Source organism: Phalacrocorax carbo, chromosome 11 (genome assembly GCF_963921805.1).
Source record: "Phalacrocorax carbo chromosome 11, bPhaCar2.1, whole genome shotgun sequence".
Taxonomy (NCBI): Eukaryota; Metazoa; Chordata; class Aves; order Suliformes; family Phalacrocoracidae; genus Phalacrocorax; species Phalacrocorax carbo.
This window is the reverse complement of record NC_087523.1, coordinates 22038652-22055637: the sequence shown is the minus strand read 5'-3', so window position 1 is coordinate 22055637 and position 16986 is coordinate 22038652. Positions and strand designations below refer to the sequence as shown.

General features: G+C 53.6%; 1 protein-coding gene across 1 annotated transcript; it reads right to left on the bottom strand.

The window, feature by feature from the left end:
• Positions 1–1923: 1923 nt before the first annotated feature.
• Positions 1924–16563, bottom strand: LOC104049204 (actin-binding protein WASF3). Its single transcript, XM_064463412.1, has 8 exons — positions 16410–16563; positions 14873–15007; positions 14580–14733; positions 14119–14236; positions 13764–13939; positions 13080–13346; positions 12241–12623; positions 1924–11626 (listed from the first exon to the last, which is right to left on the bottom strand). Exons 1-8 carry the CDS (start codon positions 16540–16542, stop codon positions 11469–11471), a joined length of 1524 nt encoding a protein of 507 aa, XP_064319482.1. The 5' UTR covers positions 16543–16563; the 3' UTR covers positions 1924–11468.
• Positions 16564–16986: the final 423 nt, after the last annotated feature.

Below are 16986 nucleotides of genomic sequence, written 5' to 3'. Positions count from 1 at the left end.
CTTGTGTTAATGTGTATTGATCAGCATCGACAGCTCAACTGTTAACAATTAATTAACGGTTCACTTTTAATCGTCAGGAATAATCGTTCAATGCAGATGGTATTTCCTTGTAACTCCTTTCATCCACGTGCAACCTTTTCTCTTGGTGAAGGCGGTCACGCTGCCGTACAGCTGACGGCTTCCCTTGCACCATTTGTACCTTTTCTGTTAACAATGCGGTTGCCTACTGCAGAATCCCCCGAGAGCCGCCCTTCCTGCTGTCCCTGCAACCCCAGGAATGGAGCTTTCCCATTCCCACTGGAAAACTCTGCAATACAGAGCATTGTAGAGATAAAATGGATTTTCAGCAGAGAAAACCCAAATCAGAATGGATGGTCCAAAGCTCTTTTGTCCCTGACTTTGAGGGATGTGAATAAATTGTCTCCCACTCCAAGGTAATATTTGCCTTCACAAATTCTGCTTGATGTCAAGCGTAATTGTGTCTAAACCAAGGTTATTCCCTCGCAATTTGAGCACGCTGCAGCGGGCAGGATGCAGGATGTCTGATAGCACATCGTACCAGTAGATACTGAAATCACAAGCACACGTTTATGACTTTATTGCAGGATCTGGGAGTTGGAAAACAACCGGCTTGTGCCAGGAAAAGCTCTTTTCCAACTGGGCAGTATCTGGCTAAGGATGAGAGGTAGTGCTGGCCACTGCTGGCAAAGCCTTTCGAGTCTGCTGCAGCCTGGCCTCTTGGCTCTGCCTCGCCTTTCCTCCACACCACGTAGCGAGTGATAAGGACTGGGCTCGTTTCTCATGTCCTCATGTGAGTAGGTCAGAATCAGGCCCCAGGCAGGATAGAGCATCCTTCCTGAGGGCGAATCCTCTAGCTCAGAGGGAGGGATGAGTTTCTGGTGGCAAAGCTCCGCAAGAGACTCAGCCAGACTGGGGGTGGCCCAGGGCCAGGTCCTGCTCTGTGGTCACCAGCAGTCGCCCTCCTGAGGCTCTGAAACCTGGATCAACCTGGCCAGGCTTCGGGCAGGGTCTGTCAGAGTCGCCTTTGGCAGCACAGACGGACAGAGTATCTTCTTCCCCAGGAGCGAGCCCATTTCACAGCAATCAGGACAGCAACTCATTTTGATGTGTTTTCATTAGCCTTTTAACTTGAGCAGGAAAGTTGATCTCAAAGAAAAATGTACAGTTATCATTCAATTATGGATAAATCAAGCCCCTTCGATGCACTTTATGAATGAGTGAAAACAAATCAATGCTGTTATTGCACTGTATCTCTATTGTGTACAATAATATACATTCATCTGTAAGAGTAATTTATTTTTATTACTGTAAATAAAAGTGTTAAAGTGATTTGTCAAGAGAATATCCAAAAATAGGGGCGGGGGGGGGGTGGAATTAAAACATTTGAAGACCTGGGCTCCCGTCCCAGGTACGTGCCATACTGTGTGTGTCTGTGTTTTATTTCAGCTGAAGTGAGTCTGGTACGAGTTTCTGCTTTCCCTCACCCGGGGTCTGCGTTTCCACTTGGCTCGCAGTGAGCTGGTTGAGGATAAGAACTGCTCAAGGCATTGACTGTACGGGTCGGGAAGGACTGGCTCCTCTGGTTCGGAGCCTCCACGCAAAAGGATGGAGACTTTTCCATCAGCAAGCCATTCTCTGCCCTCTGATTACCCAGGCGGTCAGGGATTAAATACTCATGGGAATGAATTAATCTTTGAGAGCTGGTTTCTCCAGATGAAGGGTTATAGTGATATCACAGCTTTCTGGTGCTGCTTCTGTGCCCTGGCCTCTAATAGCAAAGGGAGTATCACAGGGCTGATAACTCACATCAAAGGGACCCAGCGAGGGCAAGCTGACAAAAAGCTGAATCCAAATCTATTTTAACTTCTTAAAATCTTTATTATTTTTTTTTTAATTAGCACATGCATAAAGTGTCAACAGTTTGGGATTAAGATGACATTTTTTAAACAAATGTAGTTACAAGCGGTGCTTCGGCTCGTTCCAAGTTTCCTCTCTACACTGTACAGAAGAAAGCTCGTGTTGCGACCGACGTAGTCCCTACCTTTCCATCATCGTGTCACGACAGGCAGAACCCACAACACTGGGGAGAAATACACTTGTTCACACGTAGCAACTGGGTACGGTAGATAGATATAAGCAGCAACATCTACTCACCTATTGACTAAGTGCACATGGTTAAAAGACCCCATTAGACAGTGAACATCTTTTTTCATGTCAACTATGTAATAATGAAAGTCAAATTATGGCCTGTAACGGGTGACCCTCCCATGGGAGAGACACCCATCTCCCATCAGCTGCTTCTATCAAATGGCAAGTAGAAGGAAATATGGGCAATACTTCTGCCAGTACTGAAAAAATGAGCCTTTTGTAGGAGCATCAGGGGCAACCCACTGATGCTGAATGCCCCAGGAAGCCAAGTGCAAGGGCTGGGCGCTCCTTGGCCCCGCTGTGCCACCCCTGCAGAGCTGGAGCTAACCTCCGTAAAGACCAGTCCCAGCCCTCAGTGCTCTGGGAGGCCTGAGTTTGGGTATTGCAGAGGGGTTTTTGGGGTGTCTGAGGAGCTCCCAGCCCAACCTGGGCTAGCCTTGATCTCCAGGCTGCTGGGTGCAGGGCACAGGAGATGATCCTCACCTGACTTCAATGCCCCCCAAAATAACGTTCCTGCAGCACCTGGCCTCACCCAGAGGTGCTTGTGCTCCTACTCACTGTGAAGGCGATGGAAACCTGGCAGCGAGATGGCTCCTGTCCTGCCACAGCAGCTGGCATTGCCCCAACGACCCTGGGCTGGGGCAGGAAGAGGAGGAGGAGGAGGAGGAAGGCTCTCCAGCCCGAATGCTTGTCCCACGGCAGCAGCAAAGCACATACCCTGGAGCAAACCCACCAGCACGTGCACATCCCACAGCAAAGCGGTGATACGATCTGTCCCCTCCCTGCATGCCCACCATGTCCTCTTGAGGGCTGTCCCCACGCCGAAGGTGCGATGTTTGCACGTGCACCTGGAGACGTGCGGTTGCCAGAGCAGGTTTTCCTTGGGTTGGCCAAGATTGGAGTGAAAACTGCTCCCAAAACTACCCTTGTGCAGCTGCAGGGGTAACAGCCCATACGCAAGGAAGGAGGAATCCCAGCGGATGCCTCAGGGCCTGGGCAGGTCCAGGCTTCCACCCAGGTGAGGACAGGCTGAGCATCAGAAATGCTTGGAAATGCTCAGCCCTCCCCCCAGCTCAACGAGCCCACCCACCCCGTGCAGCCCCACGCTCCTCAGCGATACAACGGGGACCTCCAGAAAAGGCACTTGTGTCGGTAAGGAGCTGCCACGCTGCTGCAGCCCCGCTGCTCTCCCGCCGGGAACACCGGACCCGAGCCCCGCACGTGACACAGCACAGCCAAAGGAGGAGGGGAGGAGAGCACCAGCAGCGCTCCTGCATCAACTGATGGAAAATACCCTGTTTCCGATTCCCCCAGGCAGGTCAAGCGGCCCCAGAACGAAAGAAGTCTATTAAGACGGGGAGCCATCAGCCCTGAAACGCTCCTAAAAATGCCTTTTGGAGAAAAAGGTTTCTTTTTGGTGGGGATTTTCTTTCTTTTTCCTAACCTGCTCTGATCTGAGATGAAAGGCACCACAAAGAGAGGCCCCATTTGTGGAAAACTGGCCAGAACTAAACGTAGACCTGAAACAGTATAAAAACAACTTTGGTCGTGGCGGTGGTGAGCGGGGGGTGTTGATGCTCATAGCAGTGTAAGTTTTGGAGACCTGGCAGGACTGTGCCAAAGATGAGCCTGCTGCCAGCAGGAAATCAACAACTCAACAAGTATCATCACTGTAACATCCTCAGGCTCAAAGTCCACTTTGTTTCTAATGCAATATTTTTGTGGTTCATTTTTTTCATGGGAAGAAGTGACTTTCTGTGGAGTTAAGTGTTCCCAGCTGAGGCATCAGGCAGAAGCGCTGGTAACAGGTGAAAATCAATGGGATTTGAAATACTTGAGCTGGGGTGGGGCCTTCAGGGACAAAAGCACCTTCTACAAGGGTAGGAGGTTCTTCTTGCTGCGCTGTGGGCTGATGCGCTGCTTGCTCTGCTCTGAAACACTGGTGTCTTAAGGAACTGATTTCTGAAAGTGGTTATGGTGACGACTGGCTAGCTGGGAAGCAACGTTGGGTCTGACTTTCCCTCAAGGTCCAGGGGAAGGAGACTGAACAGATATTTCCTTCTGGAGACGGCATGTAAGTTGTTTGGGTTTTTTTTAAAAAGTTTTTGGATGGGGAGAGTGGTGGTTGTTCACTTTTAGGTTCCTCAACTGAGTCACCCCAAATCAAAGAATCGCTTTTAAATTGTTCATCTTAATGCACCAGCATGGTTTACACGCTGCAGTCTGTGGACCACGAATGGTCTGGAACAGCAGGTTGCTGGAGCTGCTGCCTTCTAATAATTGAAATAGAGCGGTACAGCTGTGCATCCTTGTTTTCTGCAGTTAGTTCTCATCCTTCCCTCTCAGCTGTTTATTCTGTAGTACATTTTATTGTTAGTATATTTAAGGGTCAACACCCAAATCAGAAAAGGGGCAACAAAGCTAAGGAGAGCAGAAGCAGGCTGGCCTGGCTGATGGGCAGTGCTTTGGGGCTGTAACCTGCTGGGACAGAGCCACAAGTAGTGATGCCCCAAGCCTGAAGGAGGGAATGAGGCAGCACTGCAAACATGCCAAGTTGGAAGAGACACCTGTGGGCATCCCCTGGCCCAACACAGGGGCATGGATCGTGCTCTTCTCTGGTGTTTGCCTACCTGCTTTTCAAAGCCCTTCCATGGCAGAGCCTCTGCAACCTCTGTCAGAGTTTCTCCATCCTTACCTTGAGAAAGCTTTCCCTAAGATCCAATTCAACCCCTTTCTGCCACAACTCGATCCCATGCCTTGCACTCTTGTCCGATATGTCCACAGAGAACAGGTTTATTCTCCCCACTGCCCTTCATGGCTTTGCACAGGGTTTTACCTACCAGAATTTTTTTTACTGTGTGGAGTGGTGGGGGCATAACCAACCTAAAATGCCAAGCTATTTTCCTTCTGTTTCGTTTTCTCCTCTCTACACTCTTAATACTTTCTACACACCCAAGTGCTAGAACTACCACTGGGCTAGAGGTCCCCCAGGGCCAACCCAGTCCCCTGGTGTTGCCACCGTGGGATAGGTATGCAGGGGAAGGCTCATTTCATGCACTCTTGGGCTCAGAAACCCCCACACACAATGACACACAGCAGATTTAAGCCTGCTTTTGCTAAAAGCAAAAGACTAGAGAGGGACCTCTGCCTGCTGCTCCAGAAGGTGGCACCTGTGGGGAGATACCTGTTCGGAGGGGTGCCTATGGGAGGGTGAAGCATTGGTGATCTACCATCACATAGTGCTGTGGAGATGCCTGTGGCCTCTGGGTCCTGTACCAATGCAAGACAGATGCTGATATTGATAATGTCACATCAATACTGCCTTCAGGGGACACTGGCCAAGCATGTCCCATCCAGGTCTTGCCTGGAGATTTCCTGCAGTGAGAGCCCATCCCTTGCTGCAGGCTCTGCCTCAGCCTAGTGACAACACCAGGATGGTATCTTCCTTTGGGGACATCCTAGTGTCTTCCTCCCACCCTGCCTGTGGGCATGGTACCGGAGGCTTTGGGGCAAACCCCTCACTGAAGTTCCTGACTGTGGGTTGGGTTTTTTTTTCCCTCCTTCCATCCCCCAGCAAAATGCAGGCACAGTTCTCACCTGGAGAAAGGGGAGCTTGAAAGTGATCCTAGAAAACCTGGGGTTTGTTAAAGGAAGGGGAGACTCGCAAAAACCTCCTTCAACTTTCAAAGAGACTGAAATACTTCAAAGTCTAGGCTTGGGTGTAAGTGCCTGAAGGAGGACACTTTCTGTGAGCTTAGAGGCCATCACACGAATTGCATGGGCAGGTAGCTGCAGCACGGCATGTTTCCTATCGCATGCATGGTCATCCTGGAGGAGCACAGCTGCGTGGGGACTGGGAAAGGCCAGGCACACTCCAAGGGCATGGAGACCCATTCAGAGACAAAACCAGCATGTCTTGGTGCTCCCATACTTTGCTCAGGCACTTTTGCGTGGGGATAGTGGAGGGGCAGGAGAGTCCCACTGCTGTCATCAGCGGGGGGATGTGGTTGTGGGGCTGGTCACGGGGTCACCTAAGGAAGAGACAACAGTCCTCAAGGTGCTGCTGACCAGTTGAAGGTAAATCCATGGGTGAGTGAGCATTTGAGGCTTCTAAAGTGCAGTGCAGGTTTTATGGTCTTTGCTGTAAACTGTGAACTCTTCAGGAGAGAGTCCTTGCTGTTGTTTTTTTTTAATCTGTAAAGTGACATGCCAGCTGAGAAAACCTTACCCCTGAATGACAACTACTACTACAGGAAAAGAGCAATCATGGTGAAAGAAACAGCCTATGCTCCCCTTGCCAGCATCCCGTGATGGGGAGCACTTCCCACGGCCCTCCATGGTCCATCCACAAGGAAATGGCGTGGTACTCCTGCTGGCCATGCACCTCCAGAAAGCATCTTCCAAAATACCACCTCCAGTGCTACAGCCTGCCCCCGTCCAAGTGAAACTTCCTTTTATCGTCAAAGTTGAGGTGTTAAATTCAGGCTCTGTTCCCAGGGCAGTCTGCAAAGCTGCTGATCAGGCTGTTTGGTGTCTTGAAAGGCAGACAGAGATGGAAAAGTTGCGGGGGGGAAATCTGAGGGCTCTTACATGAAGGGAGCTGTCTGGAGAAGCCATGTTCAGCCTTACGTTTGTCACCAGAATAAAACCTTCCTGAGATAAAATAGCTACAAAAGCAGGAGCTCTCATACAATGTGATGCTTTTTCCTCTCTAGGTCTCTGCCTAGGGTGGAAAGTTAGAAAATACCCAAACCCTTCTTCCCTCAGGATGCCAACCCTCTAAGAGCCACCAGTGTCAACTGCCAGCCCCAGTGTTCACTCAAAATCAAGGAGACGCCGAGGGTGCAATACCAGGATGTGAACACTGCTAGACTTCCACCAACCTTCATGAAACTTGAGCAAGACCAGACTTCACGCCTGATGTAGCCTTCACAGGCAATGACTGGTGGACCATGGGCATGATGGTCCCAATAATGTCCCTTTTCAGATAAATCAGAGATGTCAAAGAGGTTCCTGATGGACCTCAAGGACTAGCCTTCAATTAATATCTCTAAGCAGAACCAAACTGGCTTATTTACTCTTCTGCTGCCTCCAGCCCAATTCATTTGTATGCACACAGAATATACTTCCCCCTGTTGGCAGTCATATTTATTATTTTTAATCTGTGCCCATAAATTGGCAAGTGGGAGAAAGCAGATAAAATGGAAAGAGGAACTCTCGGGAGATCAGTTGGGCTCATTAAATGTTTGGCACTCTGTGATTGTCTGTTGGCAATGAAATGCTGCTATATTTTTAACATGGAACACGATACCTTAATGTACAGAAGAATCTTCTCAGCCCACTTCTGGTATACTTGAGAGAGGAGAAATTCAATCATCTGTGACCTGGATTGTATTTTTAATGGTGGCCAAATTAGAGAAAATAGTTAAATATTCACTTTTATATCAGCCCACATGAGGATTTGAGCATTTCAGGTTGTGTAACGCAGCATGGCCTACTTTTGGAAGAGTATACAGAAATAGGCACGTATGTACAAAATATTGAGCATGCAGCATGTGGGTCAGCCAGCCAGTGTTAATCAGTATGGCACAACCAATTCCAGCAGAGCTAACCCAGCCCAACCAAGGAGCTGGTGTCGCTTGTGTTGTCAGATGTCACCTGGGCAAAAAACAGATGAATGCACCTGAAATAGAGATGGTCCTCCTCAAACGTGGCCGAGTCCCTCAAGCAAAGGCACTGAGGATGTTGGCCTGCCCAGCAGAGCTGGCCTAGCAGGAGTGGCTGTACCATGAGACTGGGGCTCTCGGTGCCACCATGTGCTTGCCTGCCTTGTGGTGCTGCCAAGAGAGAGCTAGGAAGAGCAAGGTGTGCTGTGATCAGACCAGAAATGGGTGTCTACAACCCATGCTGACTATATAGGCTACTTCTCCACCAGCTACACAAGAAACCTGAGCAATGAGCTCTGATGCAGACACCTCACTGGGCAGAGGCTCCCCGTGGATCAGCCCCATCCCTGGTATCGAGACAGCTTCAGTGGAGCTGAGGCACTTCAGATCCATGGAAGAGCTGGATCGTGATGTTTTCAAGCAATGGGCAATGCCAGGAGGTTATGGTCCTGCTGACTTGCTCTGGAGTTGAGCATGCGAAGTGGGCTTGTGCTATCAGGGGCTGGGAACGTCCATAAGCAGAATACAAATGGTGAGGATGTGCTGGGATGTCCGAAGAGGAGAGGGTGGTGTAAGAATGCAAAAGCATGACGAAACGAGGGTGAGCCTTTCTCCCTGCACCCCTGAGGCTCCCAGCTGTGCAGCCGCTCTGTGGGCGTGACCTGTGCACAGGGCAGGCAAGGCTTGAATTACGTGATTGTCGAGCGCTTTGCCATACAGCGGCATTGACCCTGATAGTAGCACGGGTTGACTGACTGCTGCCAATCCCAAGCATAGCAAAGTTGCTGTGGGGGGCTACCGGGACAATCCTGACCTACCACGTGCCAATGGAGTCCTACCAGAATTACCACGGTTTCACATGATGCACATAACGCAACTAGTGCATGAAAAGAAGGGACCTGGTCTTTTCAGGGCACTCAGCTCCTCTCCAGTTCCCACCAGGATCAGCTCAGCTTCCCAGAATTGGGGCAGTCACAGACCCGAGGGACGAGCCGGCCCCACAGGTCCCAGAGCCGCTTTCCTGCCTTCGTGTGCTGGTGAGACTCCGGCCAAGCCCCACCGGGGTCTCTGCAGCCTTTTGACCAACGTAACGGGTAACGGCAGCTCCGACAGCCCTTTGCTATTCCCTCTCTCACAAAGGGCTGTTATTATTTCTAAATTATTCTCATAAACCCAATTTCTCTTCACATACAAACCATTGCAACTGGATTAATAACGCTCTACAATAAATACTACCAGGTGGCTCTTAAATGTTACTCTGAATTTTTACAGGACTTTCTTATGAACTTGCTCCAGGTCAAACCCTGGCTGCCTTCCCTAGGAAAGTCTGTCGTGGGTACTGTAGGGTCTCTGCCTGGGTGGAGATGCCAGGCTTTGGCCGAAAGATTTGCAGCTGGTTCTCTGTATCTCAGAGGGTCAACGTCAAATTGAAAGCTCCTGGTGAACGCCAAACATCAAGAATTTCCTGGCCACCTGCAGGACACCATGTCTCCCTGCCTCCTTTGGTCAACCCCGTTTCCCAGTTTTGCAGATGAGCTATTCCATGCGTCCTATTGCTCTCCCGCTTCTTGCCTGCCCTGCCTGCCCACAGCGGGAGCTTGGTAAAATGGGAGGTACAGAGCCTCCCCACCAGCCTCCTGGCAGACTGACACGGGAACTGGGATTGATCCGTACAGCTAATCCCACCCTGCCGGGTCTTCCTCGCACTGGGAGCCGCTGCCCCTCAACACACAGAGCAGGACAAGTGCCCAAGCAGCTCAAATGGCATCAGCGCTGCCGAGATGGGGAATTCTGGGAGTTAAATCAGAGGATTTTATTTGCAGTTCCTTCTCTGACAATCAGCCCTGCTGAAGTCAAGGGGAGCTTTCCCTAAGGAAAGGGGGGCCAAACCTGGGGATGTGGCCCATGGCAGGGCACCTCCACCCCCAAACCCTTCCCCAACCACCCTTGCCCCCTCCCACATCCACGCCACTCCTCCATTTGAGCACCACAGCCCAGATGCAGGGATATGGGGGGTGTCACATCCAAGGGACCAGAGATCGCTTTGTGTCAGTCAAGAAAAGGGAGGGCTCCTGAGGATATTTCTCACTGTGAAGGGTTTCTCACCAGGAGGAAAACAAGCAGATACTTGGGGTATGGTTCAACATTAGCATTTCTCAGGGTGAACTTAAGCATCAGCCTTTGAGCCTTTTGGGTCCCAGCCATATCCTCCCACCTCCTTTACAGGTCTGGTCGCTCCTAGATAATAAAAATACTACTTTTGTAGCCATTGGCGTATGTGGCTACTGGGAAAGCTGGAGAGGGGAGCTCAGAGCCCAGCTTCTCCCCAGAAGAGATGCAATGTGGGGACTTGGTTTCCCCCCATGCAGGTAATCGTGGTCTATGGAAACACCATGTTGAGCAAGTCCATGGCCAGTCCTGGCCCATTTTCTACTGGTGGGGAACCTCTCCCGGCTCTCTGCAGGCTCTTACTCCTGACTGTGCTATTTTCACTATTCCCCACCCCTCTGCTCTCCCTTCCCCTGCCTCCTCCCTTTGTAGCTGTGTGAAAAGCCTCTGATGAATCACACTCTCTTTTGACGAGCAAACCAATACTTTCAGTGCTGTGGTGGGGGCCCAGCTCTCCAGGGTCCCCTGTCAGTGCCCACCTGTGGGGTAAGGGATGGGGCAGGATCAGGCTGGGGGGATTAGTGGGTCCCAGCTGATCTCAGTTGTATGGGTGCAATTTGTGGGGCTGCAAAGTGCAAGTCGAGGGTTTACGTAAAAGCAGCATTTTGTCTAATTAATTTTTTCCCAAATAACACTGAAATGGTGTAGCACTAAGGCCAAGGAAAGCTGGGCTTGGGGAAGCTCCCTGGACACCTCTGCTCCCTTGCTGGCAGCCCCTTTCCCCCCTAAGGACAGCACACACTGTACCGTTCAAAGCCCGGACAAGTGCTGTGTCTCCCTGCCAGCTGCACACAAGCCTTGCCTTCACACTTTTCTCCCAGAAAACTGGTCCTAAGGATGGAAACGGGCCTAGGTCACCAACGCCTTGGTCTTCTCCAAGCAGCAACAGCACGATGGTGACCATCCCCATGCAGCTGCCACAAAAGGCAGTGCATCGCTCTATGGGGACGGAGGCTCCTCCCCACACACAGCCTTTGGAGCTGCCCGATCCTTCAAACGCAGGCAGCAGAGCATCCCCAAACCCAGTGCACGGTCATCCCTGCGTGCCCATGGTGACACCAGCTGTGCAGTCAGGGTTCTTCCCCAGGAGCTTTTTCATTAGCACATTTAACATCTAGCTGAAAAAGCACTGCTGCCTCTGGGTTTCCCTTCGCTCGCAAAGCACGCTCACGGCCAGTCTCTGGTCTTGCTCCAGGTGTAAATCTGGAGTAATCCTATTAACCTGGCTTCAGAGCATTTTTGAAGTCATTAAATGTGAAGGTGCTGCTAATTTCTGGTCTCACTGCCTCCGAGGTGTATCCTACCAGTGCTGCTGCTGCCCGGAGGGTTTTCAAAATGGTGTGAAAGCAAAGCTCCTGAATGAGCGGGGCTGCCCGCGCTTGTTGGCATCGACGTTGGGGAAGGCGCCTATACACACCTGGGACGGAGCCGGGGAGCTCCGCGCCAGCCCAGCCCTGGGGCCCCTCAGTCTGACCACTCGTTATCGTCCAGCTCGGAGTCGTCGTCGGACTCGCTGTACTCCACCGCAATCCGGCGGGACAGGATTGTCGCCACATCGTTGCCCACGGGCTCTTTTTTGGCCTCTTGCTCCCATTGCTCCTGGACTTTCCGGAGCTGAATTCCTGTAGTAAGAAAGGGGGGAAGGCTTTAGAGGCACATGCTGGGGACCCATGGGTGCACCCAGTGGGCAACAGTTAAAAGTATTGGCTGAAACAGGGTGGCTGCAGCCTCCTTGCAAGGAGGATGCACACAATTACAACGCTATACGGGATAAGAATGCAATGCATGCAATTATAAAGCTATATCATAAAGCTCTTCCTCCGCTTCCACTCGACCTGAAGAGTTTGAACCTTCCTGAAGGTTAAATCTGCCATTTGACCTTACGATTTGCAGGAAGGGGAAACAGGAGAGACCTTGGAGCACATTGTCTGCTACAGCCTGGAAGGAGTCCACGCACGCAAGAGCTGCTGGTCATCCCTGTGGGACTCTGGCCCACCTCTGGCGATGCGATGGGTTTCCCCCACCTCCCTCCAACCACCTGCACTGCATTTCTTTCCCTCCCCAGGTCCCACCTGGGTGCCTCCACCTTCACACGTCACCTGGCCGCCATGGGCTCGTCTTGCACTCAACGAAGCCAACGCCACCCAACTCTACGCCAAGAGGTATTTTGCCACCACGGTGGCGGCGCTGGGGACCCGTCCCCCACCTTCCCGCTGCTGCCACACCCGCCGCTCACCCCTGCGGATGGCTGCCAGCAGGTCGCTCCGGGCATCACTCATGGGCATCAGCGGGATCTGCTGCTTCCGGGGCTCCACAGCGGGGGCCGGCGGCGAAGCCGAGTGCGCCGGCGAGGCGGCGACCACGGGGGGCCCCGGCGGCGGCGGTGGGGGTGCCACCGGGGGTCCCATGGGGCCAGCCTGCGGCGGGGAAGCGGAGTAGGGGCCGGGAGGCACGGGGGGTGGCGAGGGTGCATAGGAGGGGGGTGCTGCTGAGCCAGGGGGCAGCGCAGGGGGAGCCGAGATAGGGCTGTCGAAGGCGGTCTGCGCGGAGGGGATGACAGGCGGCGGGGGCGGCGGGGCGGGCGGCACGAAGTACTCTGCCATCGGCACCGGCTGCGGGCTGCAACGGGAGGGCAAAGCCATGTCAGCGGCACGAGGGACGGTGGCACCCACCATCCATCCTGGACCAGCTGAGCTGTGGCGTGGTTTGCTCTGGAGCCCCGCATAAGCTCTGTCCCCAGGGAGGTGGGGGGGCTCTGGTGGTGGGATGGGCTACGGGGCATGCGGTGGTGAGAGGGCAGCCAACATCCCAGGGGAAAACAGTCCCCTCCATCCACCTTGTCCCCTTATCTGGGATGAGGTTACCCCAAAAGTGCTCCTGACTGATTCGACCTCGGGTCTCACCAGCAGTTTTGGACCACGGCAGCTGCACAGGAGGGCTCTCCCCACTAGTACAGCACCGCCGTCAGCCCAGCAATGGGGTGGGAAGCCCCCTGGCCCAGGCAAGCCCCCCACCAAGCTCCCCTCCCATTGGGCATCCCTCTGCCAGGAGAGAAGAGGCAGACTGAAGCCCTACCCGTAATCCTTGACTAAATGAGGTCTCGGCCCGTTGAGGATAGCCTCGGGAGGCTGCGGCACGTGGGGCTGCTGGAGGCGGTTGAGGCTGTTCTGCCGGCTGCCCGCCGCCGGCACCGGGCGGTAGACGTGCTCCTGGGTGGGGGCAGCCACCAGTACCCCCTCCTTGTGCTCTGCTGGGGCCAGGTGGGATGCCGGGGCCAGCAGCTGTGCGGGGTGGTTGGGGCTCGCCGGGTACGAGTGGTCGGCTGCATCTGACGCGTAAGATCTACGGCACAGGAAAACCCAACGGTTGTACTCCTGGGAGTGGGGTCAGCTGGGCAGGGGGTCAGGGAGACATGGGTTTGGAGAAATTTTGGGGTTGAGACAACAAAAGACAAAATGGCCACAAAAATACAGATGTACAAGAAAGCAGAGAGATAGCGGAGGGGAGGTGGACACCAACGCAGCTGAGCCAGTCTCTTCCCTTAGCTGCTAAACGGAAAGTGCTCTGACTTTATCCCAACACCAAGACTGCTCCTGAGGCCCAGGATGCAACCTGGGGCACCAGCTATCCATGAAGGTACCATGGGTTTATGGGTTGTCACCCCAACCCTGCTGCAGGCAGCACGTCCCCCCAAGGACAGAGAAGGAGAGAAAAGCAAAGGAGAGCCAGTGAGTTAAACACATAGTAGGTAAAACCTGCCTATTATCTGGGGACAGTGATCCTTCCGATGATGCCATGTGATAGGGGGATGGTGAGAACCTGTTGTCGGGTCGGAACTCTTTATCATACGCCATCATGTTCCACTCCAGGCGCCGGTTGCGGGCTTTCCTCACTTTCTTCACCTCCCGCGTGGAGTCCTCCACCAGCCGCTGCTCCTGCGGGCACACATGGGCTGCGGCTGCTGCTCCCCAGACTGTAAGCAGTACCCAGGGAGCATCGAGATGCACCCACCACAGCAGGGGGGAGCACAAGGGATGCACCAGGGAGGTGACCGTCTCCCAGGTCCCAGGCAGCCCCGGCTCCAGCCCCTCCGGTGCCCCCTCCTGCCCGTTACCTTCTGCCTGCGCTTCTCCTTTCTCTTATCTTCTGTCGCCTGCAACATCTTCTCCTTCCATAAGTTGAAGAAGTAGGAGGGGTCGGTGTAGAACTTGAGGCCATCCTTTTTGTCATCCCTGGGGAGTTGGGGAGGGAGAAGAGGGGGGATTATCAAGCACAGGAGAAGACCTCCCTTACCCTGAGCAGGGACATTTGGTACAATCACAGTCATAAGCTGTTACCCCACCATGAACGTGTCCAACAGAGTGGTCACTACCTGCAGTACCGCTGTGTGGCATCACTTGCCCCAAGCACCCTAGGTAATGGGGATGGTGGCCCAGTAACCAGAGAAAACAGCCTCTCAGCCCTCACCAAGCAGCAAATGGGGTACACCCTCCAATATCTCTCCTGGAAAGGGGCCCCCAGTATCCCCCAGGACCCTCTCGGTCCCCCCAAGGAGCGATGTGTGAGCCACCCTACCTGTAGGGCGTGAGGATGTTGAGCGGTGGAGGCTTGTCGCAGCGCTGGTACATCTCCATCACCGGGTTGGGGATGGAGTTGCGAGATACAACCTGCTGGTTCTGCACCGTGGAGCTCTTGAATGCTTTCCGCATGTTGATGTCCTGTAGCGAAACTGGGGGCACAGGAAGGAGAGGGGATGCAGGGGTGGCCTCAGCCCCCTGAACTGGGCATGGCAGGTGGTCCATGCCTGAGCACACATGTCCCACACACTCGCGCCTGGCCATCACCCCAGAATAGCCCCAGCCCCTCACCTTCCTCCACAGTGGAGTCCAGCTGCGTCACCTTGATGACCAGCAGGTCCACTCTCTCCTGCAGCGAGTTCATCCGCATGTAGAAACTGTTGGCTTCATTGAAGAGCTCACCAAAGATGTCCTCCGCGTGCCTGCCTGGTAGAGGGCAACAGGTGCCCGTCACAGGCAATGGCAGCAGGCAGGCAGCCCTTTCCCAACCCGTCCCCTGCACTGCACGCCTCCCCACCGCTCCATGGGGCTCCCTCCCCAGCCGTGGTATTTTGGGAGCTGAGCTTCATCCCCGCCCAGACCTGGCAAAGTGCTGCACGGAGGGAGGGGAGCACAAGCCACCCGCCCTTCTCCATGCACGAGCATCCTTTTCAGCAAAAGCGGTACCCACGGGAGGCACCAAACCATGGTGGTGCTCATCCTAAAAAGCCTTTGGATCTACCAGGGCAAGTGCAGCCAAAAAACTACCATCACCCTGCAGCCATACAACATTGCCCACAGAAACACAGCCCTGAAGGTGGAAAACCAAGAGCAGGGCAGCAGGGAGAGTGCTAGAGTGGGGAGAAGCCGCGAGTCTTTTCACTTAAGCATTCGTTTTCCAGCAGCACTCTGAGTATCCCTATGATAGCTCCTCATTAGGGGTTATTACTATCACAGGTCTGAGCGGGACCCTGGGCAGAGCACCGCTGACACTTGCAGGTTACTGCACCCAGCCCAGCACCCAGCCCAGCACCCCAGCTCCTCAGGGTTTCCTCCAAAACCACATACCAAACGGCTCCCCAGGTCAAGGCATTTTTGATGCCTGCTCAGCCTGTCACCCGACTTGGCCATTTGTATTTGATTTCTTTTCCCCTGGATGAGGTAGCCATGGCCTGAACACCCATAGGTGCTGCTCACGCAAGCCGCCGCACTTCCAGCAGCTCCCTAAATACAGGGTTTCTTTTTTTCTGGAAGTATTTTAGAGAAGAATCTAGTTCTGGAGGGTGGAAAAAGAGGGGGAGCCCTGAAGAGCCTGTGCTTCTCTCTATTTTAATTCGATATTCAGCAGTGAAATAGGTTTCCTCTGTTAAACCCTTACACTGGCATGTGTGGTGCTTTTATCCTCCCCTTTTCTGCTGAAACCAGTCCCAGGGCAGGAAGACAGCCAAGGATTTAGCCCTTTTATGTATACCTCTCCTTCTCATAAGAGCTCAGATTAAAAAGAAGAGGTTGGGTTTTTCTTAGTCGTTGCCTGACCTTCCTATTTCTGGCCAAGTCAAGAAGCAAGGGGCTCATGAAGGCTTTCCATCCCCCACCACGCAGACCAGCTATGGAAGGAAAAAGAGTCTTAAAAATGTCACCCAGTCCCCACTTTGGGCTTGGCCCTGAGCATTCTACTTTTTTAATTAGCTGGATAATTCCTACTGAATTAGGGGTGGCTGCAGCCCACATGGCTCATGCATAGCCCCCATTTCTCTGTGATTGGAACCAGAGCAAGCGCCCCCGGCGTCCCACCATCATCCCACCGCCCCATCCCCATCCCACGCTGGGGTTGCTGAGCCTGACTTACTGAGGCTGCCCAGCTGCTTGATGATGGCAGCCAGCGTGCTGTTGGTGACACACTCCAGCTCGCTCGTCACCCCCTCGGGAAGAGCCCCCCGGCACAGGTGCCGGGGCTCGATATTCCTCTTCACCAGCGGCATGCTGCCAGCGAGCCCTCACGCCTCTCCTGGGCAAATGAGAAAGAAAAAAGAGAAAATACACAGCTTTTGTGATTTGCCTGGTTTTCCCCGCCTTTCCTCTGCTCTCTGCCTGGGCCACTCCTCTTGCCCACACCGGGACACAGTGGATGCAGCCCACGTGGCGGCAGCAGGGCTTTTCCACGCAGGGGATGGTCCGTGGGTGCAAATCTCCAGACGCTGATGAGCACACAGGCATGGCACCAGGACAGAGGCGAGCACCACACCAGGCCCTGTCCCCGCCCTTGTGCTCTGCTGACAAGCCACCGTGCCCAGGGAGCCCTTCCCGCTTGCCTTCCCAGAGCTCCACTCAAGCCAGGAGCAAACCCCCACGTGCTGCAGCCCTTCAGCCAGCCCCGAAAAGCCTCACCCAACCCAAACAGCGGCCAGAAGCGAGCAAGCGCTTGT

Excerpts from the sequence above, each read along its gene's own strand:
- LOC104049204 (XM_064463412.1), bottom strand. The coding sequence starts at position 16,542 with ATGCCGCTGGTGAAGAGGAATATCGAGCCCCGGCACCTGTGCCGGGGG. Across the intron at positions 14,734-14,872 it reads GGACTCCACTGTGGAGGAAG|TTTCGCTACAGGACATCAAC; the intron begins GTGAGGGGCTGG and ends CTGTGCCCCCAG. Across the intron at positions 13,940-14,118 it reads AGGAGAAGCGCAGGCAGAAG|GAGCAGCGGCTGGTGGAGGA; the intron begins GTAACGGGCAGG and ends GTGTGCCCGCAG.